Source organism: Raphanus sativus, unplaced genomic scaffold, assembly GCF_000801105.2.
Source record: "Raphanus sativus cultivar WK10039 unplaced genomic scaffold, ASM80110v3 Scaffold0312, whole genome shotgun sequence".
In the NCBI taxonomy this organism is placed as follows: domain Eukaryota; kingdom Viridiplantae; phylum Streptophyta; class Magnoliopsida; order Brassicales; family Brassicaceae; genus Raphanus; species Raphanus sativus.
This window is the reverse complement of record NW_026615632.1, coordinates 1,856-22,256: the sequence shown is the minus strand read 5'-3', so window position 1 is coordinate 22,256 and position 20,401 is coordinate 1,856. Positions and strand designations below refer to the sequence as shown.

Below are 20,401 nucleotides of genomic sequence, written 5' to 3'. Positions count from 1 at the left end.
TTTATAAGCATAAACTGGTTGGTACACCGTTTGAGGCTTCAAGCAAAAAGTTGTTGATGGAATAAAAATAGTAAGAGTTTATGCAACTGAGAAGGCGTGACAGTAACACCAAAAGTTTCTTTACATTTAAGATGTGCTTACTTTCCGTGAAAGTGTGCAAATTATAATATCAATAATGAAAAGAAAAAGGAAATCTTTTGGGACAAATAGGATTCAATGGCTAGAAATAGATTAGGAGAAAATGTGAGGCTTAAACTTGATGGGGTATATCTTACACATTGCTATATCATTAAAGATATATCCATTATCTGGGTATAGTGAAGTTGATAGCTTTCTTGTTGCATTAGCTCTCGGTTTATTGTTTATTGTGGTTTTTGTGAACTTGGTGATGTTTGAAGGTACTAATTCGTGATAATGCATGCATCTTTGGCTGGTTATGATAGTAAGCCAAAGTTGGAAACTGTTGCTGAGAAAATAAAAGTAAAGAAGGCACCTTCCTCGGCTACTGCTTTTGATGTAGGACTTTTCACTATTCTCTGCAAACAAAAAATCATGTCTTATCATGCCTTTTGTTGGAATTTAGTAACTTACTGAGCTATTCACATTTCTGCATGTTGCTGTTTGTTTTTCCATGTTAAGGTTGAGAGAACCCTTACGCTACCATTCTCTGTTACCATATAATCCCATACAGAATCATGCTAAAAGGAAAGTGTTACTTTCAAGAAATTTCTTGTGAAATAGTCTTTTTGGAAAATATGTTTAGTGATGTGATTTGTTGTTTTGTTTGTAATGCTTAAATGGTATGCCCTCAGTTTCTATTTGTTGTAGTCATTTCGTGGAATTTTTCTACAGGATTTTCTACCTTGGATTTATGATATTTAGATCAACACTCAGCAGTAAATGCTACTGGAGCTTCAGGGATGGTGAAGGGTTAATTGTGGGTGCCGACAGAGCGAGAACTGTTCAATCTCTTAACATTACTGTACAATGTTTTCTGTGGTCAACTGGCTGATACAATAACAGCTTTACAGCTTAAATAGTTTGTAGAAACTCGACAGCTCTGATTATACCATCATCTAGTAAGTTCTTTAGCATCTTATGTACTGAGATATACCCTCAAATAGTTGGCAAAGGGTACAAAGCTAAACAATATAGTCCTGCAGTTAAATTTTGTACGCTTTAGCAAAAGGGATCTATATAGAATCCTGCAGTAAAAATCGTACAATATCCTGCTTGTTACTTTATTCATAAACAACACTGGTGAATCCTTCTTTACATCCCCAAGAATCACACAGCCATATCACTGGAGTCACTCGCTACGTATTCATGCCATTTTGGACTGATGGGTTGTGTAGTTCTTTTAGCACTCTTCTGTCAAAAACATAAATATTCTATATAATGTTTCCTTTTCTTCCACTTTTAGTAAATGCTGTGTCATGGTTTTATTGGCTTCAGTAAAATTACTCTGCAACGAAACACATGGAATGCTTCCTTTGCTCCATATCCACGACCACGAGTCATGGGTATATTGTTCCTTAAGCAACCTATATATTTTGATTCTTTTTTTTCACCCATCTTTTCAAATGCCGTGGCCCGTGTGTTTTGTGTGATCTAGGTTAAAATTTAACTGTATATTGTTTTGTCTTCTTATGGTTACAATAGCTTACCTCGTCGGCTTATTAGTTATTACTTTATCCGGCGATGTATCAAGAGAAAGCCCATTGGTTATGGCCATCCATTCTTTGTGTTTGACCTAGACTGTTTGTGTCTTTGATGATTTTGTGTGCTTGGTATTATTCAAAGAACTTAATGCTTTTGGTTTGCTGAATCATCTCCCACGTTCTGTTGCTTCTGTTTGTCTTCCAGTTTTCACTAAGATCATTGCCTCTGTACTGTCACATTCTTGTGGAAATTAATCAAATCTATTCATTTCAAGTTAGCAAAAAAAAAAAATCTATTCATTTAAAATATATACTACATGGCTCTAGCTACTAGTAAAATGTATTTCATGTCTTCTAGGTAACTTTACATGTATATGATGAGTCTCATTTGTATGCATTGAACTCATCTTTATCAGTTTTCACCATTTAAGATTTTTTTGGGAAATGGTAGACCACTCAGTTTTTAACCTTTGTTAAAGGTGATTTGATCTTTAAAAGATATTTGATAACTTAGAGGTGACATATTTGCAACATAGCATTACAGCTCACACACATGCTTGGAACAGCTAAAGATTAATTGATTTTTTAGATCTTTGGACATTCTTTAGTTTATCTCTTTTAGTTAGTTTTTAATTGATATAAAATGATCTAAGCTCGAATCTTAAGGGGGCAAATCTTATAGCAATGCATATTTTTAAACATATTTTATTATATTGTATTGAAATATTGTTAAAATAAGTTAAGTTGTCCCCTTTCAAGACCACCTGATCTGCATTTTTACCTGTAATGTTCCTATACCATGGTCCGAATCTGATACGTGTTCTAAGCTAAACCAAGGCTTGTTCCAATTTCTTTTTGTTCTTTATCTAATTATTATTTCCAAAAACATATAATTATCACCACATAATTAAGTGTCAATTTGACATTTTTTACACAGATTAATAAAGTGGCGGAAATATATATAAATTGTTATTAATTACATTTTTTTGACCAATAGTATTTGAGATAAATAAAACTATTTATAAAATTAATATAATTTGCAATTAATTTTCAACTGAAATTAAATATAATTTGTATTAAAATTATAAAGTAATATTTTTTATATAACAAAAACAATTAGAATAACATTTATTATGAACAGAGTGAGAATTTGTTTACAAATAACATAAAAATAAGAAGTGGGTACCACTTATATAAAATGATGATTTAATGATCTGTCCATTCGGGAACATCATATGATTTAAAAGAAATTAACAATCGTTTAATTGGTATTAATGATATAAGCATGTGTTGGAAAGTAAGAAGTGTAGCTTTTTGGTGGGGAAGAAAGTTTATTGACATCAAATTATAGCATATGCATTGTCCCCTCCAAATGGTATATGTCATTCCTTGCACCCGCTTCTATTTAATATCATAATAATCACATTTTTAATAAATAATCCTTTCCCTAACCCTAACATATTTAGAATGTTAAAAAGTTCGCAAAAAAAAAACATATTTAGAATGTCTATAGGAAGTGAGGATTATCAATTAAAATGCTTACATTTAAAAGTTCCCGGTTTAATTACCATCTTCTTAGTCAAAAAAAAATACCATCTTCACTTGTTTAAAATGATATCAGTTTGAAAATGCATTTTTAAAAAATAAAAAAATGCTTACACGTAAAAGTTTTCGGTTTAATTACTATGTTCTTTTTCTCAAAAAAAAGAATTACTATCTTCACTTGTCTAAAATAATTATGTCTAAAATGATTGTATAAGAATTGCATTGTATTTTTCGTCGAACTTAATTTCTTAAGACACAATAAATTTTCTTTGTATGTTACTTAATGACTTCTATACAGTATACGTCTATGTGATGTTACCTAAAATAGAAGTATAATTTTTATTGTAAAACTTTATTGTTTCTAAAACAACATATAACTATGTATATTTTCGATTGTACATCTAAATGAAAATAACTACATTATACTTTATTTGTTTCTTAAATATGTATTTTTTGTATTGCCATATATTAAAAACATAGTAAAATTGAATTATATATTATTTTGTATATGACTACATTTCGTTAATTATATTAATTCAATAAACAAAATTACTATTTATTTTTAACTAATAAATATACAGTATAAGGAATTGCTGGATATGATCAGTATTAAGAATATGTGCTCTTCAAAAATATATAAAACATACAATATATTTTAAAATCATTTTAATAAAAAATCTAAATTTTCAAAATGGAGTATATTTATATCAACTAATTTATAAACATTCAACGCAAATGATCGGGAAACATCTCAATCTACATGAATAATTTGGCAACGAAAAAAACGAACACATTGTACATTTGTACTGGAATCAGTACCGTATGGTCCAATTAATATTTTATTATGTAAATTATTGAAACAACAATTTAATCTTAACAGATGAGATTTGTTTTTTTTTTTTTGGTTTTACACTCCACTAGGACCACTATCACCCAAAAAACAACTGAAATTTTAATTATGAATTAAAAATTCTGTAGAATTAATTAAGATAAAATCAATTATACAGCTAAACAAAAGGGAAACCATTAAATCATGTCTTTCAGAGTAGGGACTCCAACTCTCCAAGTGGCAATGGCTTATATTAATTAATGACCAAAAAATCAGAATCAATTTTTTATCTTACATAAATGATTTACATATTTGCTTCTATTTATAATCTGTTAATATAATGCTACTCGTAAATATATATTAGTTTTCTAAATGAAATGGAATCGGTTTATAATAATTTAATATTTGCATGGATTAAATTTTTGAAAGACAGAGAGGAAGCATTGATATTTTTTGTTAATCTGAGATAGTTTGGGTCCGTGAAAAGGTTATTTTAAGTATTAAAATAAAGTTTATAATATAATTTTATATTTACGTAGCTACAAGATAAAATGAAATGAACCTTTTTGGATTTGGATTGTTTAGTTCTCCAAAAACCACAACCTTATGGTTAACATTGACATCTCCCTTTTTTTACAAAAAAAAACATTGATATCTCCCATATGTTTAACGAATAGAATTTCACTATATATTTTGGGATAAATCAATGTGCCTGCACAATGGTATCCTACGTTTAGGCTCAGATTACTGATAACCATCGTTTAATCGCGGAATCGCAGATAAAAAGTTAAGCTGCGAAAAAAATTAATTAAGCAATAAAAAATTTTAAATTTGCGGAATGATGAAATAAATGTTGAATTGATCAAAATATTTTATATGATATTCACCTTTTATAAGAAAAATAAATATCAATAATAAAACTAATTATTACATAATATGAAAATAACTAATATTTATTAAAATTATTTTAGCTCTTATTATAAATGTTAAGCTTATTTTTTAATATGATATTTAATAATAGATTGACATAAATATTTATCATAAATATTTATCATAAAATTATTGCTATTTATTTAAAGATTTAAAATGGTATTGGCATATAATTTAGTAATATGAAAGTGTTGAATTTATATTTTTTCCACCATAATATAATAAAACTCATTTTTCCACTTAATATTTTTTTTTTATATTTCTGTTAGCAGAAACGCAAATCTATGTTTTGCGTTTTTTATCATTTCAAAATTTTCTTGATTGATAAAATACCTGCAAAATCTCGTGAAAACGTCATTTCACCATTCCGCAAGATTACCAATCAAAGCTTTAATGTGTCGGACTACACTAAATTTAGAAAAATATTACACCTAAATTTAACTTTTTGTGTAACTAATATCTTTTCAGACAGAAAAAAAAACCTTCTCAGACAGGGGGAAAAAGAGAGTTGAAAACCAATCAAATCAATATTTTATTCTTTTTCCCCGTTACCACTATATATGTTTACCTTTGTGTACATACACAACACAACACAACACAACACAGCACAGCACACATACATTCTCTCTTCACTTCACACTCTCTTGAGAAAGTTCGAGTAACCGGAGCAAAAAAAAAAAAGACTTCAGCGGCGAAATGGACGAATCGTGGCGTATGAAGATGGGTTTAAACCTTGATCCATTCTTCTCCATCGCTCGAAAATCCATGGACGCTCGAATCCACGCGGAAGACTTCGCCGATGTCTTCGGCGGTCCGCCGCGAAGCGTCCTCACTCGAAAATTCTCCGGCGACTTTTCCCGCTCCGACTGTTTCTACGACGAGGTTTTCCTGCCCCCGGGAATTTCCTCCGGTGGCACGCTCCCGTCTTCTAAATCTCACGGCAGAAACTTAACGGCGTTTAGGATCCCCTCCGGCGGAGACGGATTCTACGACGGCGTGTTCGGCAGTCGCGGTGGGACGGCCAAGGAGGGATTCAAGAAGCAGAGCAAGCCGAAGTCGAGGTCGAACTCCTCGTCGGTGCTCACTTCCGAGGAGGTGAGTCCTCACTATCCGCCACCGGCGGTGACGTCCGGCGATGACGCGGGGTTCTCTTCTTTTACTTCTAGACTCAGGTGAATTAAATTTACTATTCTACCCTCCACTTATGTTTAGTTTCCGAGGTTGGTTACGTAATTTGTAATTTCGATATGCTCTGTTTTTTTTTTGTAGACCGTTAAACGTCCCGTCGAGAAGTCATAAGCGGGAATCTAAGAAACAGAGTATCCCGGCGTTCTCCGGCCACGAAAGATCAGATTTTTACTACAAAAAAACACACTTCAGCGGATCGAGAAGATCCTCGCCGGAGACCATGAGCTTGGATCCTAGCTCCTTCAGGAGAATTGATGATTTCGGACCGAGCTCTCCGGCGTCTTCCCCTGTTTCTTCTTTCGTCTACGAAGAAGAAGAAGATACTGAGACAAAACAGAGGACGACCGGAGACTGTAGAGTCGATGAGATAGAAGAGGAAGAAGAAGAAGAGATGAGCTCTTACGTGATCGAAATAAACTCAGATCGTTTTGATCGAGGGAACTCGGATTCGAACGACATGGATGAAGCAATAGCTTGGGCTAAAGAGAGATCTCAACGGCCAGAAGCAAAGCAAACACAAGAAGAAGACTTAATGGATTCAAGAAGAAGTGAAGAAGAAGAAGAAGCCAAATCAGAAGAAGAGGTTGGTTAGTTGTAACTTGTAATAAAAAAAATTCCGACAAAATCAGTAACTTTTTTTTTGGAACACGACAAAACCAGTAACTAATGTTCTCATTTAAGTAAGAATCTGACGTGGCAGTTGAATGATTGCAGATGGAGATGGAGATGAAAGATGAAGAGATAAGAATCTGGTTAACCGGAAAAGAGACCAACATTAGACTCCTCCTCTCAACTCTACATCATGTAAGTAAATTGGTTAATTTGTCTCAGAGCAAGTAAACCGGTCACTGATTCTGACCAAACCGGGATTTTTTTATTCAGGTTCTATGGTCCAGTAGCAACTGGAAAGAGATACCTTTGGCGAATCTTCGAGATGGATCACAAGTGAAGAAAGCTTACCAAAAAGCTCGGCTTTGTTTACATCCAGATAAACTTCAACAGAGAGGTGGAACTTCACCGGTTCAGAAGTCGGTCGCGAGCAGAGTATTCTCCATTCTTCAGGTAACTTAAACCGAGCAAGAACCGAGATTGGTTCAACTTGTAAGCTTTGGTTCTTGTTATGGTCACTAACTCTTAGCTGACATTTTGGAATTGTAGGAAGCATGGGCTGTGTACGTAACAAATGAAGGACTCTCAAGCTAAACCGGAATTCATAAATCATTTTCTGGTTTCCATTAAACCGGAAATGTTGGTTTAAAATGTAAGAAGAATAAGAAGAGGAAAAGCAGAGATTGTATCTTTTATGATTGTAAAAGCCATGAACATTCCCATGTGTTGCATATGTGGCGTCCATTGTCAGTGTTCTTATATATACAGAAAATAACAAAATGCTTGAAAACTACATTAAAGATCAAATTAATGTGCGAAACGAATAGAGCCTGGATAAGAAAAAAACAAATGTTGTAATATTTTGTTTTTTTTTCCTTTAATAATAGATACAGAGCAAACAACGCCTCCTTGTTCATTGTGTATAAAATTAAAAAACGCTCATAATATCACGAAAACTATTTTATGTCGGATATATCCAAAACTTTTGTGTTGACAAAAAAAATATATCCAAAACTTTTGTTTTCAATATCCAAATATATGTACATCCATAAAATTCTTTATATTTGATATCGGAGAAGAGTGTTATTGTAATTTGTTAGGTGTTGCCATCTAATCTTAGGATAAGTCTCCCAGCCTATAGTTATCACTCTCCCAACCTCCTAGCCTATTGTCAGACTGTTGAGTTCCAGTGCCGGCTCTTGGGGTGTGCCCAAGGTGCACAAGTACAGGGTCCATTTTTTTTTTCAAAAATTCTTATAGAAATTAGGGTCCTCATTTGTATTTAGAGAAATGATATTGTAATTTATGAGAAACAAAATATTTTAGCACAGGGACTATAATTTATCTAAGCCGGGCCTGCTGTTGACAATATATAGCTTAAAATATCCTTTTGAAGCAGCCATAATAAACTCTTAGTTTAGATATCCGAATCAAACAAAGATTAACAGTTATAATCTAGAAAATATTTTAAATACATTAAAATATCCAAAATAGTTTTTTTTTAGCTAAAATATCCAAAATAGTTGCAAATAAAAATTTGAAAATAGTCAAAAATGCTCAAAACGTTAGAAATATCTACTCGTTCTCCATCTACATATTCAAATTAAACTATCTTTTATTTGCCTTTATGTATATTCTTACGTTATTGTTTTGTATTATTTTTATTTTTAGATTTTGAAAGTTTTATGATATATTTAGATTTTAAAATTTTCTAATTTAAACAAATACTCAATTCAGAAACAAATCCGTAGTAATTCAAATTGAAATACAACCAAAATTTATAAATACTTAAATTAAGTTTAAGTTCTTATCCTTAAAAATTCAAAAACTAATTAGAATCGAACCGAACATACTTGAGATTTGGTCGTCTTCGAAGTTTCCAGGTCAACCGACTTTTTCATGCCGGAAATTTTTTTGGTGTTGAAAGTTATTTTATACGGCCCGTCCAATGACAAGAGGATGATGGTGACTGACTGATTGGTAACTCTCTCGATAACGCTAGCTTAAATTCTCTCAATGCACCAGAAGAGGACACTTATTTGATTAGAAGGGCTCATCATACAAATCCAAGATTGTACGATGACATTTGCAACAAATAGGTTCTAGATGGGATATGATGGATGCTCTTCAACATACAGCTGAGATAAACAATGCCATAAAGAAAAAGAGATATTTTGGCTAACAAAATACAAAAACACAACATTGGATAGTTTAAACATCATCGGAACAACAATATTTACATGCACGATGACCACTCAATGGCCCTTGAAAAAAAAAAGACAGTCTCGGTGTCATAAGTGTTTAATCGAGTTTTAACTTCAACACCGCAATAACGGAATCAAAAATCTCTGACCTAAAAAAAACACATCCCCAACATCTTCCCTACACCTGCATAGTATCAACCTAATGGTTTGGCTTGGAGACTAGCATCTCATTGCTTGCAATGCATAACAGCATTTAACATCTCATTGCTTCCAATGAAAACAAGATAATGAGTGCAAAGAGTAAAATACATGCGAACACGTAGAGATAAAACAGTTTTCAACTAAAACAAAAACAAAACATTCAAGAGTATGTGGCCACACAAATAAAGTCGCATCATAACCACCGAAACAGAGTAAACAGTAAACAAAATACGGTAGAGATAGAGAGAAAAGGGCGACCATAGCGAGGCTTGTTGGCTGCTGCTGCTTACAGCTTGTCTTCGAAATCAGACAATGGAGTCATCTGCTCCTTCATACCCTTCCTCTTCCTGATGTCAGCCACCAGCGTTGAAGCCTGAGATCCTGCCTCCAATGGGTCAGACGACATCATCTCCCAGTGATCAAACACACACTGAGGGAAAGCCTGTCCTGAGGTTGCTGCTCTAAGCTGACTCGAGAATCCAAATGACTCAACGACTGGTAGGTACGCCTTGATGTTGTACAGCGGGGTTCCTGGCCTCTGCATCTCCTCAAACACGTGTCCACGCTTCTGATTCAGCACGCTGTAGATTCCTCCAAGAGCTCCTTCTGGTGCTTGGATCTCCACCATGTAAACAGGCTCCAAAAGTCTGGGCTTGGCAGTGAGCTGCGAGGCGTAGATAACCCTCCTCGCTGTTGGGATAACCTGACCACCACCTCTGTGGATAGCATCAGAGTGGAGCACCACATCGCAAACCTCAAAACAGATTCCTCTCATGTTCTCATCACAAAGGGGACCTTCCTTGGAAGCCCACTGGAACCCAGCAACAACAGAATCCTTGATTTCGTTCAGGTACTGAACTCCCTTACACATGTCAACAACCATGTTGGGCCCTGTGGTTTCAGGTCCAAACGCCCAAATCTTCTTTGCAAGATCCTTGTCCCAACCAAACTCCTCAGCCAAGATCTTGGAACGTATCTTGGGATCATCTCTTGGACCAATACGGCCATCATCAATTGCCTCCGCAAGACCATCCTCCAAGGGCCTAGCCTCCATGTACAGACGGTTATGCTTGTTAGGGGACTTGCTCATCACGGTACGCACAGATCGCTCCAAAACAGTCTCACGGAATGAGACAACAGGGTCTGACTTGACAATCTCAGCACCACCCATGAAATCATCCTGAAGATCCTTCAAGCAAATCTCAAGATGGAGTTCTCCAGCACCAGCAACAATGTGCTCACCTGACTCCTCCATTGTGCACACAACCATAGGGTCAGACTTGGCCAGCCTCTTAAGCCCCTCAACAAGCTTGGGAAGATCGGAAGCGACCTTGCACTGAACAGCAACACGTACAACAGGGGACACAGAAAACTTCATGGCCCGGATAGGATGAGCATCAACTTCTTTCTCATTCGTCAGAGTAGCATTCTTGGTGATAAACTGATCAAGACCAACCATAGCAACGGTGTTACCACAGGGAACATCCTCAACAGTCTCTTGCCTCTTACCCATCCAGATGACAGTTCTCTGGACACTCTTGACGTAAAGGTCTTTCTTCTCTCCAGGAACAAAGTTGGGACCCATAATCCTGACTTTCATACCAGTGGACACCTTACCAGCGAAGACACGACCAAAAGCAAAGAATCTACCCTTGTCCGAGGCTGGAATCATCTTAGAAACGTAGAGCATGAGGGGACCATTAGGATCGCAGTTTCTGATGGCAGTGGCGTACTGATCATCGAGAGGACCTTCATACAAGTTCTCAACACGGTACCTCTGGGCAGTGTGGGGAGAAGGAAGGTGAAAGATCATCATCTCAAGTAGTGCAGTACTTGCAGGGAGCCAAGTCTGCATGACACGCTTCATCAAAGGTTTACCCATAAGCTCCTTCTCATCAGACTTCATCTGGACACCAAGCTTCTGCAACATAGGCCACAACTTGTCCTTCTGGTCATTCATGCAAGTGGCAATGATCTGCTTGATGGGTTCATAACAGAACTGCACAAACCCACGCTTGCAGGTAGCGGATCCAGTGTTCTTGCTGCTCCATTTCCTGGTGGCAGGGTCAAAGAAATTCTCACCCCACAGCCTCTCCATCATCTTAGTCTCATCAACACCGAACTTGGAAGCGTACATCTTGGCAAAGTTGGTCAAGGTGAAAGCCCATCCGTGAAGTCCAGCAGAGAAGGCAACAGTTCCCTTCTCAGGGTAGACCTGAACATCCCCAAGGAGAGGATCCTCATACGTCGCCATGATGACATTAGCATTCTCAATAACCCTCTGGAAAGTCTGGTAAGCCTCTTCACCATCAACCTGAAGCTCAAGGAAACACCTGTCCATCTTGTTCACAGTCAGAACAGGCCTAATCCTCTCACCAAGAGCCTGACGCAGCACAGTCTCGGTCTGAACACAGACACCCTCAATACAGTCGACCACCACAAGAGCACCATCGGTAATACGGAGAGCAGCAGTGACCTCAGAGGAAAAGTCAACGTGCCCGGGGGAGTCAATGAGATTGATAAGGTACTCGTTTCCATCTCTGGCACCGGTGAAACTCTTCAAGGAAGCATCGGTCATCTCGTAGTAGAGAGAGATACCAGTGGACTTGATGGTGATACCACGCTCAGCCTCGTCAGCACGAGTATCAGTCATACGGACATCACCAGCAACTTCTTGGGCAATGATACCAGCGGCAGCAACCAAGGAGTCAGTGAGGGTGGATTTACCTATCAATCACAAGATATATAAAATCGTAAGTTTTTAAAGAATATATATAAAAGCATAAAATAAAAGAGAATAAGTAAAAAGAAAGTCGTACCATGGTCGACATGGGCAATAACGGACATATTACGGATGTTGTGTTTGTAGTCCATAATCCTACGAAGCTCATCGGCCGTGAACTTCACCTACAAGTTCATAAAAAAAGAATAATGTATTTAGCTTAGAATCAACAAGAAGAAGGCAAGTAAAAGATATAACAAGTAAGACTTACCATTGTGACTAGCTTTTATTTCTTCACCTACGATAACTCTGCAATCACAAATATAACAATAAGAATTAATCATCTGAAACGAAACGATTTAGAAATATTTTAATCCCAAAATAAATCTCATAATCTTCTGAACCTGAGCTTTTCCAAACAGACTTAGTGTAAAAATATATTTATATAATTTGTGTTCTATCGTACTTGCATCTGAATAGCTCACAATCAAACGGTATTTATACAAGTTTGTAAACGTTTCTACGATCAGATCTAAAGAAACGAGACGGATCGATTACACTAACAACAAAGAGTCGAGGGATTAATAATCGATAAACGAACAGTATTGGTCATCTAGACATCAGAAGCTAAAAACAGTGCAGATTCATGACGAAAATTAAGAATCAACAATCGGAGAGAAATAATCATCGGTAACAAGGAGACGGACTAACCTTGGAGGAGGGGAAGGAGAGAGAAGAGCTTGAAGAGCGAAGATGTGGAAGGAGGCGTTCGATATATGCTCACTCTCTTCTAGGGTTTTCGCTGTTTTCTTCGTGAGCCTTTGTGGCCCAATAAGAGTTTGCCGCAATATCTTTAATATTTTGGCCCAATAGTTCGTTTAAGATTTGGTTTTTTGAATTTCTTGAAGATTTTTTTTTTTTTAGTTTTGTATGAAACTTTGTAGTATTTGTGATTAAAATGAGCAGTAATAAAAGTTTATACTATTATTTAAACTAAGTGTTTATCTTAGCTTTATTATAAATAAACGGTTTGGAGGAATCAATGACAAAGTATTATCTAAGTTTTCAGGTAATATTCTGAATAAAATTTGTCACAATATTTTATGGTATCTAATATCTATGTGGTGTATCTTCTGATGCTGGACTAAGGGCTGAGCACCAACTATTTACTATAATGTTCTGTATTCACTACGTTGATCCGTATATGTAAATTCTTAAAGCTATTCAAATATGTAAAAAGCTTTTGATTTACGGTTTATTCAGATTCAAGCTATATACGTTATTCACAACATTCCAGTGCAATCAAGCAAAAGATTAACAAAAAAGAAAAAAATCCCCCAAATGTAGTTTCCAGTTTGCTGCTTTGCTCCACTTCTTGACGCTTCCTTTTGTATAATAACTTCAAAACCACACTCGAAACACCCCAAAGCAATTTTATACAGAACAAAATCTAATAATTAGAAGCATACGTAGACAATTTGACCGGTATCAAGAAGCAACCACGGCACCACTAGTACCACCTGAAACTAAGAGAAACAAAAAACAGGATTTGGTGTTCTGTCTTTTCATTACTCTCTTAAGGCTTTTATATCTTTAACAGATTCTTCAAAGAAAATACTGCACCTTGGGTTTCTTCCTCTTTCTCTACGTCGATTGTTTTCCAAACAATGTCTTTAAGACCCGTGGTGAGGTTCTTGTAAAACTAAAAATAGAGACCAAGAAAAAAGGCAAAAGATTTATGAACCATATCCACAAAGATTAGATAGAGAGCCTTAGATGCATATACCTTGTGGAATTCCAAGGTGTCACCCCCTGATTTCCTCATTTCAACCATATATAGCGATGGAGCAACTTGAAAAACCTGAACAGTATAATATGTCCGTTAACTTAAAAGAGATTAGGGGCTCATCCAACACCGTGACATCATCACGACAAGAAAAGGACTAACCTCAGTCGTGATTGCTAATTGACCCTTGCGGCCTGATTTCTCTCCTAGAAGCTTCATCTTTGGATGAAATCAAAAAGAAAACGGTGTAATCAGAAGAATTAAAATACAAAATTTTCAACAGGAAACGTGAGTGAGAATATGATGCAACAGAAAATTACTCAAAACCTTGTAGTTGTTTTTCTTGACATCAAATCCCATAGGTGCTGCTGCAGCCTCAATTTTTGTGACTATCTCATTGGCAGGATATTTTGAAGTAAACTGAGTTTTCCTTTTAACAAGCCCCTGAAATTAAAACATGCTTATCAGTAAGAACGTCTACTTTCCCACTAACAAAAATACAGGATTCTCAAAAAAAAAAGAAAAAGAAATGGTAACTAAACTTTAGGCAAAAAGCTACTTCTCATTTAGTTTTTTTTTTTTTTTTTGTCGACCAGATTACAGACTCATGTGGACTCTGTAAACCAAACTGGTAGCTCTGTATCCATATGGACAGTAAACGACGACTGTTGCCTCACACCGCGTGCTAAGCTATCCGCCTTTTTGTTTTGTGTCCTTGATATATGAATAATCTCCGAGCTGTGAAAACTTCTCTTGAGACTTCTGATGTCTTCTAAATAATTTGCAAACGCCGGCCACTCTTCTGGTTCCGAAACCATCTTCACCAATTGAGAACAATCCGTTGCAAAAGTTACATTAAATTGCCGTAAATTCCTCATACATTCCATTGCCCAAATGAGAGCCTCGATCTCTGTGTGTAATGGGGACTGACTAGTCCTTGTGTTTCTAGCTCCTGCTAGGCCCTCAAATCCTTCTAGAGTACTATACCAACCTTGTCCTGAGAAATTATCCTTAGATTTCCACGATCCATCCGTAAAACACCACCGTCCCGGGCGAATTGGTAGTGCTAACTCTGTTTGTACAACACGAGCCGAATCTTTAACCACAGCTTGTTGAGCTTCCTTCCAGATTAAAGACTCTGTCATAGCCAATTTGAGGGTATCCCTAGGATCCATGTCAAAGTTACTGAAGACTTTATTATTTCGTCCTTTCCATATATACCAAAGTATCCACGCGAAATGATGATCTTCCATTGTTGGTTGAATTCGCCAAAAAAGGTAATCCATATTCGTAAATAAAGATTGTCCTGGGAAATGATCTGGATGCGAAGAAATACATGATAGTGCCCAAACCTGGACAGCTGGTGGACATTCAAAGAAAACATGATTTATGGATTCCTCTGATGCTCCACATCTGTCACAGCCAATATCCCCCTGAAGACCCCGTGCTTTCAGATTCTTCCGAACTGCTATACACCCTGACAGTATTTGCCATAGAAAATGCTTCATCTTTGGTGGACAGCGCACTTTCCAACACTGAGCCTTAAGATCTGTAGTCGTGGGGCCGAATTCTACTGCCCCTATTCCACGATCCGGGTACACCCGTTCTAATTGGTATCCTGATTTAACTGTATATTTTCCATTTTTGGTAAAATGCCAGCCATCCCGATCAACCATTTGTGTCCTGCTTAAAGGTATGCTTTCAACAATCTTAACCTCCTCAGGTTCCATAATTTCCAGTAAAGCCAATGTATTCCATGTGCGTGACGTAGCACTTATAAGAGAGTCGACCGTGAGGTCTGGTAGAAGAACATTTTGTTTTTTATTTGCTGGTCTCGGGCGGTCGGTTGGGAGCCAAGGATCATTCCATACTGATATGGAAGATCCTGATCCCACCCTTTTGATTAGTCCTTTGCTAACCAGAGATCTAGCAGAAACTATACTACGCCAACCGTAGGATGACGAGTACGATCGAATCGGTTCTAGGGGTGAAGCATTCCTAAAATACCGACCTTTAAAAACACGAGAAAATAGAGCATTTGGCTGATCTATTAGTCTCCATAGTTGCTTAGCAAGCATGGCTGTGTTGACATCTGTAAGATCTCTAAACCCCAGCCCTCCATCATCCTTATGAACACAGACCTTATCCCATGATTTCCAATGTAATCCTTTTGTGTTACCACTAGGGCTCCACCAAAATTGTGCTACCGCACTAGTGAGTTTCTTCATGACCGTTTTTGGTATTCGGAAACAGGACATGATATGATTAGGGAGGGCAGTGACCACCGATTTTATGATTACCTCCTTCCCTCCTTTAGTAAAAAATTTAAAAGTCCATCCATTAACTCTATTATTTAACCTCTCCTGAACAAAGCCAAAAACTTGAACCTTAGAGCCTCCTAAATTTTCTGGGATCCCCAGATACGATCCCATTCCTCCCCGATTTTGAATGCCCAAAATATCCCTCAGCTCTTGTTGAGTTGTTTCATCAATCTTGTGTCCAAACTGAATTGACGATTTCTGGAAATTTATTTGCTGTCCCGAAACCTTCTCATATTCTTTAAGAATTACCAAAATAGCCTGACATTCCTCCTTCTGTGCTCTACAAAAGAAAATACTATCATCCGCAAAAAACAGATGAGATATTGACGGACAAGCCCTTGCTACCTTTATTCCAGTCAACATTTTCTCATTTTCTGCCTTTTTAATATTTGCTATTAGTGCTTCGGTACACATAATAAACAAATAAGGAGATAATGGGTCCCCCTGCCGTAGACCTCTATTTGGAACTATCTGTCCCCGTGGTTGCCCATTTAAAAGGACCCTATACTGTACCGACGAGATACATTCCATCATCAACTTGACCCAATGCTGATCAAACCCCATTTTTTGAAGTAATGCCTGAATAAAATTCCATTCCACTCGGTCATAAGCTTTACTCATGTCCGTTTTAATAGCCATAAATTTATGTTGGCATGCCTTATTCGTCCTCATCCCATGAAACATCTCTTGAGCAATTAATATATTATCAGAAATCAATCTCCCTGCCACAAAAGCCGACTGTGTTTCCGAAATCAACGCAGGAAGGCAAGCCTTAAGTCGTTGACACAATACCTTTGAAATAATTTTATATCCTACATTACAGAGGCTTATTGGCCGAAGCTCGGTCATCCTTGTCGGTCGTTCAATTTTAGGTATCAAACAAATATTCGTAATGTTTAACCTTTCATCCAACTTTCCTGTAGCCAAAAAGTTATTGACCAATTCCAAGACATCCTGTTTAATAATGTGCCACGAGTGTTGAAAAAACAGCGCCGTCATGCCATCCGGCCCCGGTGCCTTCTCCGGATGCATCATAAACAAAGCTTGTCGCACCTCCTCCTCAGTGGCAGGCTGAATTAGGCGCTGATTCATCTGCTGAGAAATAGTTGGTTTTATTTCGTCTAGAAAACCATCAAATTCCATAGGCGACGTAGTAGCAAAAAGATCATCAAAATAATCCACAGCGACCTTTTCAATTCTTTGATCCTCAACCACCCAGTTCCCATTAGTATCATATAGACCCACTATACGATTACGCGCCCGTCGCTGCTTCGTTAAAGCATGGAAGAACGAAGAAAAAGAAAGCGGTGTACCATTTGCTTTTCGAAAAGTGAACCGAGATTGAGACCTTTGGATTTTGAGATGAGCTCAAAAGCATTCATAGCTACTGGTGTTCTAAGTCCTTCCTCCCGCCTCTCCACAACAAGGTTCTCGGACTCCTATATGACCCCCAAAAAAATAATCTAAGCACACAATCATCCAAGACAAATATTAGAAAGAAAAAAAACGAAACATAAGAGTCTTACCCCTGATTCATCAAAAATGGCATCAACATCATCAAGGCTGACATTTGCATTTTCATATTTGGGTGCTTTATACCCTTTATTAAACCACTCGTTTTCAATTACTTCAGCAAATGTAATCCTCTGTCCAATATTAAAAAAAAAAAAAAGTTAAAGTGCGAAGACTTCAAACCTACTCAGTTCAGTAGAAGAAGCTCTTGCCTCTTCAAACAGCATAAAAACAAAGGAAACCTCTTCAGCTATAAAGGAGTAAGAAAAAAAAAATATATATATATATATAAATATATATAATACCGTTGCTGGATTGGGATCCAGAATTCTTTTGATTAGCTTTTTGGCACTTGCAGAGAACCAGTTAGGGCAGGTAAATTCGGCTTTGAATATCTATAACCATGAAGACATAAGAATCAGGTGGGCATGTGAAGATGCATGAGAGAAAAACATTAAAAAAAAGCAAATGAAGAAGGAATGAAGCAGGCATGTAACAACCTTTTTATATAAGGAAGCCAAGTTAGAATCTTCGAAAGGCAAATATCCAGCCATTAAGACAAAGAGAATGACACCACAAGACCACAAATCAGCTTTGGCTCCATCGTAACCTTTGTTATTGATTATCTATATATAGAGGCAAGGCAAGAATAGATTGCTAGTGAGACCAGAAAAAAAATAAAGCTCAAGCTTTCTTTACAGTAGAAGTAAAATAATAACACCTCTGGAGCAACATAATTGGGTGTTCCACATGTTGTGTGAAGTAAACCATCCTCCTAAAGAAGAAGAACAAGGGGTCACATAATATTATCACGCTAGTGACATTCACAAATCAAAATAATATAACAACAAGAAGCTCACTCGGACTTGCTGAGGTAGAGCACTCAATCCAAAATCAGAGACTTTCAGAGTCCCATTTGCATCCAAAAGCAAATTCTCTGGCTGCAACCACAACACTGAATCATAAACTATTGATTCAATAAAAAAACCACACATTAATAAGATTCCTAAATAAACCTTGAGGTCTCTATGATAAACTCCTCTGCTATGGCAATAGTCGACGGCATTAATAAGCTGTTGGAAGTACTTCCTAGCACCATCTTCCTTCAACCTCCCCTTGCTTGCCTAGTAGATTACATACATAGAATCAAGTCCAAAACCATCTTCAATCGATGATAAAACAGAGAGAAAAAGCTCACAATTTTATCGAAAAGCTCTCCACCAGTAACGAACTCCAAAACAAAGTAGATCTTAGTTTTGCTAGCCATCACCTCAAGCATACGGATCACATTGGGGTGCTTGATGAGCTTCATCGTCGAGATCTCACGCTTGATCTAACATTAAAAGACAAAACCCAAATCGAAAGTCAAAGTCTTTTTCGTAAATTCTCTCTCTCTTTTTTTTCTGTTTGTAAAATACCTGAGCGACCATCTTGTTTCTCATAACTTTCTCTTTATCGATAATCTTAATGGCGACGTTCTGTCCGTTGACAACGTTCCTAGCAAACTTGACTTTCGCGAAGGTGCCTTCCCCCAAAGTTCTACCCAGCTCGTAGTTACCCACACGTGTCCTGCTAACACCACTCGAACTACTACTACTACTACTACTAGCTGTATATGACGGCGCCGATCGCGAAGGAGTTGCTCGAGAAGCCATCTGTAAGACCGTTGAGAATCCCGGGAAACGGAGGAGAATATTCAAATCGAACGAAGAATATTCGAAGAAGAGATGAGATCAGTACGGAGTTACGAATTTAAAAATTCAAGAAAATAAAAAACGAAGCCGATTGATATGAAAAAAATCGCCAGATGGAGAGAGAGAAAGAGAGCTGAGAAGGAGGGGAACTTTCTGATTAGTCCGAGGAAGGTATTTAATTAAGTTTACATTTTACATTGATCGTATTATTAACTTAGGAGTATTATTAATTTATTTCTGCTTAGGACGAGGTTGCATGTACATCTCTCTCTCACACACTCTGACGTCTGCGCTAGCTACAATAATTTCGTAAAAAAAAAAAAATTCGTAATATATTTGAGTTGACGAGTATAAAAGTGTGTCTATACAGAATTAGGTAAGGTTCATTAGTATGATCCGCACGTTTTAATTAACGTGATATCAGTTTTTTCTTTTCCCTATAAAAAATTTAGAATGGATTGGTTTTTCTTTACCAATTTACCAAACAAAACAATAAATTATGGTCTTATAAAATGTTTTTAACACTGATTTATTATGATATTACAATTATGCAAACGATTACATAAACGATTCGACAATCGAAAATACTACATACCTTATGAAGATACATTTTTGTAAATATTTCTTTTTTTCTGAATGAATTTTTTGTAAATATTTACAAAATTTACATTTTGTAAATATTTCTTCCGTTATCTGTATAATTGTTTAATAAATCGTTGTCTCCAAATCTTGGAATATAGATTATTTGCAATCTGCAATAATTTGCATAGTCTATAATTCGAATTCTAAACTGAAGTGTAGAACTTTTAAATCTTACTATTAGGTTACGGTGTTTTCACACTTTTATAAAATATTTAGTTATGCTTTCGTGACTGTTAAAATCTCGAATTCTAACTTTCTGAAATAAAAAAACAAGAAAACGTGAAAATTTGATCTATATTTTGAGGAGTTTTAAAAAACACATGATTTGGTCAAATTATTACTTTTTAGAAAGTTTAATTCTTAATCAGATCATAACGTGCTTATACTATACCTTAATCATCATGTATTTCAACCTCAACCTTTCGTAATTAATTATTTTTTAATCATCCAGATTATTTGAAGGAATCATCACACAAATAATTACAATAGTTGAAATGTTAATCTAGTATATAGTTATGTTAAAAAAAAAGTTATGGTAATGGTTGTACTTTCAAAAT

General features: G+C 36.3%; 4 protein-coding genes across 5 annotated transcripts; 1 reads left to right on the top strand and 3 right to left on the bottom strand.

Annotated features, from left to right (window-relative positions):
* The first annotated feature begins 5,543 nt into the window (after positions 1-5,543).
* LOC108819444 (uncharacterized) lies at positions 5,544-7,676 on the top strand. Its single transcript, XM_018592484.2, has 5 exons — positions 5,544-6,137; positions 6,235-6,736; positions 6,868-6,957; positions 7,036-7,215; positions 7,312-7,676. Exons 1-5 carry the CDS (start codon positions 5,662-5,664, stop codon positions 7,354-7,356), a joined length of 1,293 nt encoding a protein of 430 aa, XP_018447986.1. The 5' UTR covers positions 5,544-5,661; the 3' UTR covers positions 7,357-7,676.
* A 1,612-nt stretch (positions 7,677-9,288) lies between these two features.
* LOC108822196 (elongation factor 2) lies at positions 9,289-12,694 on the bottom strand. Its single transcript, XM_018595220.2, has 4 exons — positions 12,601-12,694; positions 12,161-12,198; positions 11,987-12,074; positions 9,289-11,894 (listed from the first exon to the last, which is right to left on the bottom strand). The coding sequence occupies exons 2-4, from the start codon at positions 12,161-12,163 to the stop codon at positions 9,454-9,456; spliced, it is 2,532 nt and encodes an 843-aa protein (XP_018450722.1). The 5' UTR covers positions 12,164-12,198; positions 12,601-12,694; the 3' UTR covers positions 9,289-9,453.
* A 424-nt stretch (positions 12,695-13,118) lies between these two features.
* Positions 13,119-14,158, bottom strand: LOC130501859 (CBL-interacting serine/threonine-protein kinase 23-like). Of its 2 annotated transcripts, none has more exons than XM_056996682.1 (5): positions 14,003-14,158; positions 13,838-13,894; positions 13,676-13,750; positions 13,513-13,591; positions 13,119-13,409 (listed from the first exon to the last, which is right to left on the bottom strand). In XM_056996682.1, exons 1-5 carry the CDS (start codon positions 14,033-14,035, stop codon positions 13,378-13,380), a joined length of 276 nt encoding a protein of 91 aa, XP_056852662.1. In that variant the 5' UTR covers positions 14,036-14,158; the 3' UTR covers positions 13,119-13,377. The 2 variants fall into 2 exon arrangements, with proteins under 2 accessions (XP_056852662.1, XP_056852661.1); XM_056996681.1 differs by having other exon boundaries at positions 13,119-13,415; positions 14,003-14,157.
* A 3,097-nt stretch (positions 14,159-17,255) lies between these two features.
* Positions 17,256-19,389, bottom strand: LOC130501858 (CBL-interacting serine/threonine-protein kinase 23-like). The gene is made up of 9 exons (XM_056996680.1): positions 18,927-19,389; positions 18,707-18,841; positions 18,525-18,632; positions 18,369-18,449; positions 18,230-18,283; positions 18,009-18,134; positions 17,814-17,903; positions 17,523-17,642; positions 17,256-17,435 (listed from the first exon to the last, which is right to left on the bottom strand). The coding sequence occupies exons 1-9, from the start codon at positions 19,161-19,163 to the stop codon at positions 17,271-17,273; spliced, it is 1,116 nt and encodes a 371-aa protein (XP_056852660.1). The 5' UTR covers positions 19,164-19,389; the 3' UTR covers positions 17,256-17,270.
* Between the last annotated feature and the right edge of the window lie 1,012 nt (positions 19,390-20,401).

Coding starts and splice junctions, on each gene's coding strand:
- LOC108819444 (XM_018592484.2), top strand. CDS start 5,662: ATGGACGAATCGTGGCGTATGAAGATGGGTTTAAACCTTGATCCATTC. Junction 6,138..6,234: donor TCTTTTACTTCTAGACTCAG/GTGAATTAAATT, acceptor TTTTTTTTGTAG/ACCGTTAAACGTCCCGTCGA. Junction 6,737..6,867: donor AAGCCAAATCAGAAGAAGAG/GTTGGTTAGTTG, acceptor GAATGATTGCAG/ATGGAGATGGAGATGAAAGA.
- LOC108822196 (XM_018595220.2), bottom strand. Junction 11,895..11,986: donor TATTGCCCATGTCGACCATG/GTACGACTTTCT, acceptor TGTGATTGATAG/GTAAATCCACCCTCACTGAC.
- LOC130501859 (XM_056996681.1), bottom strand. CDS start 14,035: ATGGGATTTGATGTCAAGAAAAACAACTACAAG. Junction 13,751..13,837: donor AATTAGCAATCACGACTGAG/GTTAGTCCTTTT, acceptor TATACTGTTCAG/GTTTTTCAAGTTGCTCCATC. Junction 13,592..13,675: donor ACACCTTGGAATTCCACAAG/GTATATGCATCT, acceptor CTCTATTTTTAG/TTTTACAAGAACCTCACCAC.
- LOC130501858 (XM_056996680.1), bottom strand. CDS start 19,163: ATGGCTTCTCGAGCAACTCCTTCGCGATCGGCGCCGTCATATACAGCT. Junction 18,633..18,706: donor GAGAGCTTTTCGATAAAATT/GTGAGCTTTTTC, acceptor GTAATCTACTAG/GCAAGCAAGGGGAGGTTGAA. Junction 17,436..17,522: donor CCATTTTTGATGAATCAGGG/GTAAGACTCTTA, acceptor GGGGTCATATAG/GAGTCCGAGAACCTTGTTGT.